Here is a 9,751-nt window from a genome sequence, read left to right as displayed (position 1 = left end):
GGGGCATTGGACGTTGCACTTAAGCAAACTAGAATGTCAGAACAATCGCGGAACGTATGGATCGCTAAAGGTAAAACAATTAATTTGCATGCAACTCGTTTTGCGTAGTGTTATCAGTGCTGGCTGTATAGGCAGTACAATGGGTTTTGAACACCGCAGGGAAACCAACATGCATTTGACATCATTGCAGACACTGGCTAACCGTAGAGAGATGATAACTGTTGATTTGTAGGATTAGAAATAAATTCCTCGTTATAGGTCCAAATGTATAGCTTCTGGAGAATTTTAAAGACGTTTTTTAGTAATTTGTGGTCACTGGGACTATTGGGGTGGTTTGGAATTTCCAGTAGAAGAAATATTATGAAGAGCAATGCAGGTAAAAAAAAGTAAATAATAATAGCATAAGCAGTTGCTTTTTATTAAATAATAATATATAGGGCAAGACACCTTATTATAATCAGTACTCACCCATGCTAAAATTTTTTTTTCCTGCCACTAAACAGATGATCCTAAGTTGGTTTCTGCAAGACATAAGGATGTTTTTGAAGATATTCTGGAAGAAAGACGGACATCAAGCGATCTGCGATTTGCAGCCCGTGCTCGAGATGTTCCCAGATTTCGTCTCAATAAAGAGCGACCTCCTCATAAGATCAAAGAAGATGTCTTGAAAAGTGATAGAGTGCAGTATGCCATAGAGCAGGTGGGTAAGGTTTTGTGTGTATGTGTGTTTGACTTTGCTTAATGGATAAGAATGGGATGAATGAATGATGTGCAAACATCAGCATTGATAACCAAATATGATTTTTACTTGTATACTTTTATTATACTTTCATACTAATATGCTAATTTATTTTTTATATTATATATTTGAAAATTTTTCCTTTTTATTTTTGAAGGTTTGTCAGGACACAGGTCTTCCCAAAGCAGAAGTGATAAACCAGGCTAAAACTATCGTGGATGAAATGGCTCACAATTTACGAACTGGAGCCATTCGCGTATTTGCGTTTTTCCTCATGAAGGTCTTGAAACAACTTTATCAGCGTATCTACGTCAATGAAGAGGGCATTGAGAAGGTTAGCCATCAACTTACTTTTTTATTGTGGCCATCCGCTTTGATCTGTGATTACACTGTATGTGATTTTGAGAACTAAATATTTTGCTCTGTTTATGTATGTCTGTTTTAAAAGGTAAGATTCCATTAATGCATATGCATGTACATTTTTTTGGGTGCATGCATGTACAAAACCAAATCATCTTTTAGTTTTTATTTTAATCCAGTGTCAACTTTTGAACAGGTGCGTATGCTAATTCAAGATTACCCAATTCTTCTTATGCCAACACATCGCAGCTACATGGATTTTTTGCTCATGTCTTATGTGTTTTATCACTATGACCTACCTTTGCCTGTCATTGCAGCAGCAATGGGTAAGTTTATCAGTTGATGCTGCTTGATTTTATTTCATATGAAGCTGACATTTCAAAGCATTTCTGGAGATGGCATTTAGCATGTCATAAACCTTAAAAGGATCTAGATGATCAAATGTTTTGTTTACAAACAATTTTGAAGCTTTTTATGTAGGGGATTTTTGACTGAGCCATATTATGTTGTTGGTGACTATTCCAGACCCATGAATCATATCTGTTTGATATTTCTTTTCTGTGTGGTGCAGGCACTTGTGCACAGGTGTGTATGTGTGTCTGAGAGATAGTTGATATTAGTATTATATCTTAAAAAAAAATTAACAAGCATAGCTATGCCAGTCTTACTGATAATACCAAACAGTTTGAATCATGCTTTTATAATGTTCAAGTCTTTTAACTACAGAATCTGTGTTTTCCTCACAGATTTTATGGGCATGAAGTTTTTTGGATGGCTGCTGCGCAATTCAGGTGCTTTTTATATCCGGCGTAGTTTTGGCGAGGACACACTGTATTGGGCAGTATTCACAGAATATGTGCAGACACAGATCTGCAATGGTGATTCCCCTATTGAATTCTATGTAGAAGGAACAAGGTCACGCACAAGCAAGTCTTATGCACCCAAGTTTGGTAAGCAGAAAATTTCCTTATTCAAGTTGATGATGAAGCAAAAGAAAAGAGCTTATGAAAAGTATGTAGTCATAACCTTGACCAGTACTTTGTTTTAAAAAGGCTACAAAATTCTTTCCAAAGGTAGTGGTGTTTTATTTTGGGGAAGTGGGTGGGAGAAAAAGGATTTTACTTATTGGGGTCAGAGTTTGTATCTTTCAGTAATCAATTGTTATAATCAAACTTTATGTGAACTACATATTTTATAAATTCTGCAGCATTATTCGTCTTGTTCATTACAAAATATCTTTTGAGCTTTTGAATCCCCTGTCTATTTTTATTGTTCTTTTGTGATCTTGGAGCATGTATCCACTTTCTTTTAACATTTCTGTTTATCCAGTCAGAATACAATTAAAATAATGTCAGTTGTTTCTTTTTATGGTAGCCCTTTCCCCTAAGAAATAACAACAAAACCAAAAATCAACAGAATCTTACTTTTGTTCTTTGATGATTATTATAGATATGATATTGCATTTTTCCTTATTCTTTTAGATATGTAATTCCTTAACTGTTTACTAGTGCTTATTTACTTTATAGTGTGTGATTTTATTACACAATATTTTACAGGTATGCTTTCAGCTGCTTTGGAGCCATACTTCAAGGCCCACATTCCTGATATCATGGTTATCCCAGTCAGCATTAGCTATGACCGTATTTTAGAAGAGTCATTGTATGCCTACGAATTGCTGGGTGTTCCAAAACCAAAAGAATCTACTTCTGTAAGTAATCTGTATCTCAGAAATTGACATTGTTGATCTTCATTATATATATACACATATTGCATGAAAGGCATCATGTGGCTAAAAACAAGCAACATTCAATAAATCAGAAACAAACGTTTTTCAGGGATTGATAAAAGCAAGGAAAGTACTGGAAGAGGACTTTGGTAATGTTCATATCTTCTTTGGGGAACCGATCTCCATTCGGCAGTTTTCTGAAGGCAGGGTGGACCGAAGCAAGCACAGTTTAGCACCAAGGTATTGTAAATGATGTGGTATACAGCATGCACAACAGCACACATGAAAGATCCCTAATTCCTGTTAGCTAAAAAATTCATAGGAATAAATTCTTTACATATGCTTTGCATAGGAAAACAAAGTTAATGATCGTAAAGCCTTATCTTTTATGGTATATAACTTTGATACCAAGGGCCCCAGTCTTTAACAAGATATAAATGCATCCTTTGAGTGCAGGTACATTGTCAGCCTCACCCAGGAGGAGCAGGAGATGATCCGAGTCTTTGGACATCACGTTGTGTTGGTTCATCAACACAACATGGTCATCTCAGTGTGGTCCATGGTGGCTGCCATCCTGGTGCAAAGCCAGCAAGGTGTAACAGTGCGGCAAATGTTACGTGAGGTGGAGTGGATGAAACGACTGGCATCAAATCTTGGTGCCTATATTGACTGGCCTGGTAAGTTGGCAGATGGGTTGAGGATCAAGATCAGATGTCACCCATTGATTTGACTAATTTTATGGTAGCTCCAGTGGCCTGCTATCAGACTTCACCCCTTTTATCAACTGATCCGCTGGTTATTATGTATCATCAGCTGGCATGAAACTTCACCCCTCTATGCATGTGTCAAATTAAAGATGGGAGATTAAGCTGTCTTCATTTATTTCTACAGGTTCTGTATCCCCTCACTCTGAAAGTACATCAGATAGGAGCACACAAAAAATTGCTGGAAAAAAAGGGATTGGGAATAATGAATTTAAAATCATCAGGACATTTTAGCTATTTACAGTTCAGTCAAAATATGGATAGTCAAAACCATGTTTACTTTTGGGAGATGAGGAAGAAATTCCAGCTGTCAAGATCTTTGCTTCTATTATTTTTCTATTATTAATCTATTATTATATTAGATTTTGTATTATTATTGTTTCAGTCACACTTTTTAAATAAAGATTAAAATTTTAAGGCTTTCAAAAAGTTAACTATTAGATAACTGATAAATATTGCTCCAGAAAACTGAAAATCTTGTATGGTTATCAATTAACTTAAAGATATCTATCATTTCTAAAGGATATGAGCATAAGGGGGTTGTGGGGAGATAGTAATAGAGGTAAACACAGTGTGTGGTTGCAATTTTAATTGACACTACCTGAGCGAATATGAAGGATGCCATGTGATTTCTGTTTTTGTTCATGCAGTGAATGAATCTGCAGAAACTATGCTTCGTGCCAGCCTGGCCCTCCATCATAACATCATCAGCATCAACAATGATGATGTCATACAGCTGCAAGTTGCACCACCAATTGTTCGGGGAAATGCAGTGCAACAACATGTTGCAGTGATGCAAACAGCTGCACAGCATGTTATGTTGTCAATGTATCGGAACCAGATCATCCATGTCTTTATCCGGCCGGCCATGATTGCTTTGTCCATTAACTCTTGCCGAGGGGAAGAATTATCTTTAGGTACGCTTTCTTTTTTTCCACTCATTTATCCAGTTATTCAAAAGTACAGTAAGTACACCAAGAGTAACATCAGATTTGTCATGTTAAAAAAAAAGACTAATCATCTGCTACCTAACAAAAACACCTGACATAACTTTTCTTCAGAAAGACTAAAAGTAACATTTTTTATAAAATAGAGAAAGTGAGGTTATGGAAGTGTTTCGTTGTTCTTGAATGTCTGCTCTGTTATGCCATGGTATCAGTACTGTATTCTTTTGCTTTGCAATGCATGAAAAGATCAAAACAAGTGTTGTCGAACTTTTCCTCTCAACCAGATGATCTGTACCAGAAGTATGTTTTCCTGGAAAACTTGCTTTGCCGAGATTTTGTTTTTGTCCCAGACAATACAAGAAAGGTGAGGTATATATCATTAGCTGATGAGCATTCAAATGGATATGACATGCCTTGTTTTTGTGATTAATTATTACACCTTTTTTTTCAATAAAGCAACAGGGTTATTTTTCTTTTTTTCGTCCAAAATATAAGGAGAATAAGGAAGAAACCTTGATTATTTTACTCTTTCTCTCATTCTATGCAAGAATTCTTTTTTGACAGTTTTTTAAAAACTACAGTAAAAGCTTTATTGATTTTATTATAGTGGGGGGAGTGGGGCTTTTGTTATTCATTCATAATGCTTTTACCTTTCTTTCATTCATTTATTTATTTGTTGATTAAGTTGCTTTAGAAAACTAAAATGGGAATCAAGTTGTCTTCCTCTCATTCATCTCTTGCTTTTCATCTCTTCAAGGACTTTGAACACACCCTTTCAACACTAGCTCACATTGGAGCCTTGGTATTGGAGGCAGGGGCTATCGCTGTCAAGAAATCTATCAACAAAACCATCAGTTTTCTCAGCCACATGCTTGAACCATTCCTTATTGGATACTGGGTAAGTCACAGATATAAGTGGTACCCAGTTGCCAATTCATGTGGCAGAATTACTTGTTTGCCTCTTTAAGGACAACCTATTTTTATTTGGAGCTGTTGGTTTTAAGGGAGGAGAAAGAATGTGAAACAATAGTTCACATTTTTATGTTGGAGACAAGTTTTGATTTCCATAATGGTATAATTAAAATCTAGTGGTAAATGATATATATATATGTGTGTGTACATTGAAGGGAGGGTGTGTTTTGTGTGTCTGTGTTGAAAATGTGAGCCATGTGAATGCATTTCTTTTCAGTGGAAAACCCTGGAAAGTGTTCTTAGTCATTCCAGAAACATCAAGCTCTTGAGCCAAACCTTCTTTCCATCTTGCAGGTAATGTGCCAGTTTTTGCTGTCAAGCCGCCTACAGGTAAGCGCCAAGCCACTGGCCCGCACGCAGAAAACTCTGGTGAAAGAAATGCAAGCTCTGAGTGCTCGTCTCCTTCAGGAAGGTGTCATTCATCACTACGAAGTGCTGTCAATGGACATGGCCAACAACTGTCTGCATGCCCTGTATCACATGGGTGGTGTCAGCAAGGAGAAGAGGTACTTTACTGGGTTTTTTTAATAAATTTTCTTGGCTGTCTTACTGAGTTACTGAGCACAGATCAATGACTATGACATGCTTCTTTGTGTTATGGGCTACCACTTTGTCTATCTTCTGTCTCTTATTTTTAACTTAGGACAGTTTTTTAGAAGCATGCAGCTGATGTATGTGTTCAGGATGGAGATTTTTCATCAGTAGCAGACTGTCATTCATTTATTTTTTTATGATCTTTCAGGGATGGAGTGTTGTACATGTACCCAAATGTTGCGCAGTTATCCACTATTACAGAACAAATTGGTAAGCTTTATCAGCTGGTTGAATGCATACTCAGAAATATATGCCATGGAGATATAATAACAGGTGCATACACAGAAATATGTATGCCATGTACATGTAGTAACAGGTGCACACACAGAAATGCATGTGCCATGTACACATAGTAACAGAGGTGCATGCACGGAAATATATACATCATGTACACATGCATGTCCATGTGCCCACTCACTTGTGTGCACACTTGTTCAATGCATGCTCATGTCAAGTTTCAGCTGCTATATAGATAATGATATCGGCAGTCACAAGACATTTAGAGTCCAACACACAGATACATTTATCTTGGATTTCTGAAATCATTAATGTGTTGCCAAATTAGTCGAGCATCATTTCAGGAGATATTTTACTTCAAACAGTCAAAGATTTTGACTTATTTGGTAATGACTCATTTAATATTTTTTGTTTTTTACTTTTATATATAAATGACAGTTTACTGCATGATGGGTTTTAAACAGACATTTCAGGTAAAGTCTTTATCGGTTTGGTTTTATTTTCATTTCCTCACATGCATCTACAAGGATCACTGGGATATTTCTTCAAGCCATCTTGTAGGTGGGTGGAAGCATGGTTGAGTTACAGGAATCATATTGGCCAGCTATCAGTAATAAAATGAAAGGTTTTTTTTCTGCCTTCAGGTAAATACATCGATGTTCCTCCATTGCCAGCAGTCAGCATCGATCTTCACACCAAAACCATTACAGTCAACGCCAAGCTGTAGACATTTCCTGCAGCTTCCAGTTTTTAAATTATTATTCACCTATTCATTCCACACTTATTTGACAAGAGGAGAAGGCAGTTCCATAATTTTTTTCTGTGGTTCTCATGTGGCATCAGGATGTGACGTCCCAGTCTTTTGGATTCAGAAGACGATGTTACACTAGGCCTCAGAAGCAAGATTCAACAGCGTAAAAACACTTGCTTATGACGCATACATGTCAGGTTGTTGTCAGTAAAATTAGCAGATTTAACAATCTTGTGCTAAAAAGAAGGAAAGGGAGATGAAAAGCAATGATTGTGATTTGAGAAGTATAACTCTTAAATGTGAGCATTTTTCCTGACCCTCAGGATACTTTGTGCAATGAATCACCTTCCCTATAATCACAACTACCACCTCCATCAGATTTTTATCTGACCAGCAATTACTTGAGTGTGATGTTCAAAACTCACTTATCTTCCTGTCCTTGACTTTGAGCAGGTAATTCTTCAAGCAACATATAGTATTGTTTCAACAGAAATGTCAGGTGCTTAAATTAGATGTATATTGTTGAAAGTGGGCCATTTTAAATCTTTTTCGTTTGTCTCCTTTTCTTAAAGTTTGTTTTGAGGAGGAGGCATATTTTGTTACAAAACATGTCCCAGATTTGCTGTATTTGGCAAGTCTTCCAGATACAAAACACAAGTGCAGTATTTTGTCTTTTAAGATAAAGGAATGATCATTTGTTAAGTTCCTATTGTTATAGAGTCGGTGCTCCCAGAGGATGGCAGATTCACAAAATTGTAAATTTGCAGGTGATGAGAATTGATAAATCCCTTTTATCTGTTTCGTTTTTGATCACATCAGATTCTTCTGTACATATCTGTATTCTTTGATACTTTGAAGATTATTTTTCATACGCTTGGTGTGTTCTTTGTGTCGAATTGCCAATACATTTGTTAATGACTTCATGCTCATGTTCCTGTGGCCAGCCCCTGACCTTTTCCTTTCTCTAGTCAGTGTAGGTTTGCCAGTAAGCACAGGACATATATGGGAAGTATATATATATGGGAAGTATATATATATATGGGAAGTATTCTTTCAAAAAAACGGGAATCAGATCCTCAAGCTTGCTTTTTTCCCCCCAGTTTTCTGGGTGTTTGTTTGGTGCTCATTGTTCACCACTTAAATTGATGGCTGCATGAACAGATATTTTATAAGATTTAGTACTCAGCATTGTTACATTAATCTTTAATTTTTATGGCTATCCTTAGTTTGCAGTGGCATCTTGGACTTTTGCTTATATATACAGCATGGAAGGTAAATGATGGAACTTTCATGTTTAGTACTTTAAGAAAGCAATCTATGTTATCAGTTTGTTGCAGTTAATATAACTGCATGGTATTTAAACTATATGTTAATCACATTTTTTTCAAATCTGATATGTTTGATAGTTGGCAATTATTCTCAAATCATGGTAATGAATGTCGTTTCCCTCTTAACTCTATCAGTGACTGATAGGGGTACCTGCTACTGAATCAACTACATGCTACATAAATAACATGTCTGTTAGATTATGGATCCAATGGACGGTGGATTCTTGAGACCATTTAGTCCACTTCTCAAAGCATTGGAGCATTTAAGGCCCCTGTTGTTTCCTGGCAGAAGTGAATGTAGTATTTTAAGTTTAACAGTCATTCATGGTGCTGCATCATTTTATCATTCTTGTTTTATGGCTGTTATTTAACATTTATTATTAAATAAAATCATCAAAGTGATTTTAGTAAATAAATAGCCGTGTTGCTGTTTATAAATGTTTTAAAATGATGGTATTGTGAAGTACCTGTTTTGGTAGTCCCGCTTGTTGAAGATAGCATGAATTGTATAATGCAGATTTACACATTTTAGAAGTAGAGGAACCTTGGAGTAGCTTCTATTCTTTGTGTTAATGTGCTAAAGAGTCAGTCCTTATTTTTTCCTTAAAATCTCAGTACTAAGCTGTGAACTACAGTATTAAGACTGAAGAGTGCCAAGAATACATGCAAAAAAAAAGAAAAACCACCAGTAACGGTTCCCTTTATTTTCATTGTATACCTCGCAGTAAAAATTGCCTTTTCTCTTTTGCTCAGTTGAAAAGGAAAATGACACTTTGAAATTAAGGTTGTATGAATTACCATTGGTGTACCACTTTATTTGTACAGGCTGTTTGTACTATTGGTGGCTTGAATGCCGCAAACTAAATCACAGGTACTACCTGTATATTTAATGCAATAAAACAAGTGAGATTTGTGTACTTCTTTCCTGGCCTTTTAAGACTGTTCAGTACAACTCATCATAAAAATTATTGTAACAAGAAAAACAATTGTCCTAAAACTGGAAAAATGATATGCATTTGATTACAAATTATTTTTGGAAACCAGCCCAGGCCAGCACTGTGTGAGAGAAAGTGTGTATGTGTGTGTGAGAGAGACTGCTCATAAATTTTACTGTTTAAAATGCACACTTGCTACATCAGAGTTAACCTATAAAGCTGATAACATAACAGCACACATTCCAGCTGTGTCTGAATGCATTTTTATTACTGATTCTGATCACAGAAAGGTAGTGCATTTACATATTTACATATCCATCCATTTACATATCTGGACCCTTAGTATGTATCCAAGTAAGTCGAATAAGGTGTAAACTGCAGGCAAATCTCCAAAACAA

General features: G+C 36.1%; 1 protein-coding gene across 1 annotated transcript; it reads left to right on the top strand.

Moving 5' to 3' along the window:
- The first annotated feature begins 33 nt into the window (after window positions 1-33).
- On the top strand, window positions 34-9,331 carry LOC112570166 (dihydroxyacetone phosphate acyltransferase-like). Its single transcript, XM_025248461.1, has 14 exons — window positions 34-70; window positions 504-700; window positions 897-1,073; window positions 1,296-1,425; window positions 1,846-2,049; window positions 2,656-2,807; window positions 2,935-3,065; window positions 3,282-3,502; window positions 4,240-4,506; window positions 4,821-4,900; window positions 5,294-5,434; window positions 5,803-6,014; window positions 6,251-6,312; window positions 6,984-9,331. The coding sequence occupies exons 1-14, from the start codon at window positions 34-36 to the stop codon at window positions 7,064-7,066; spliced, it is 2,094 nt and encodes a 697-aa protein (XP_025104246.1). The 3' UTR covers window positions 7,067-9,331.
- Window positions 9,332-9,751: the final 420 nt, after the last annotated feature.

Source organism: Pomacea canaliculata, linkage group LG8 (assembly GCF_003073045.1).
Source record: "Pomacea canaliculata isolate SZHN2017 linkage group LG8, ASM307304v1, whole genome shotgun sequence".
In the NCBI taxonomy this organism is placed as follows: Eukaryota; Metazoa; Mollusca; class Gastropoda; order Architaenioglossa; family Ampullariidae; genus Pomacea; species Pomacea canaliculata.
Note: the sequence above shows the minus strand (reverse complement) of the source record. Positions and strands in the feature narration are given on the sequence as shown.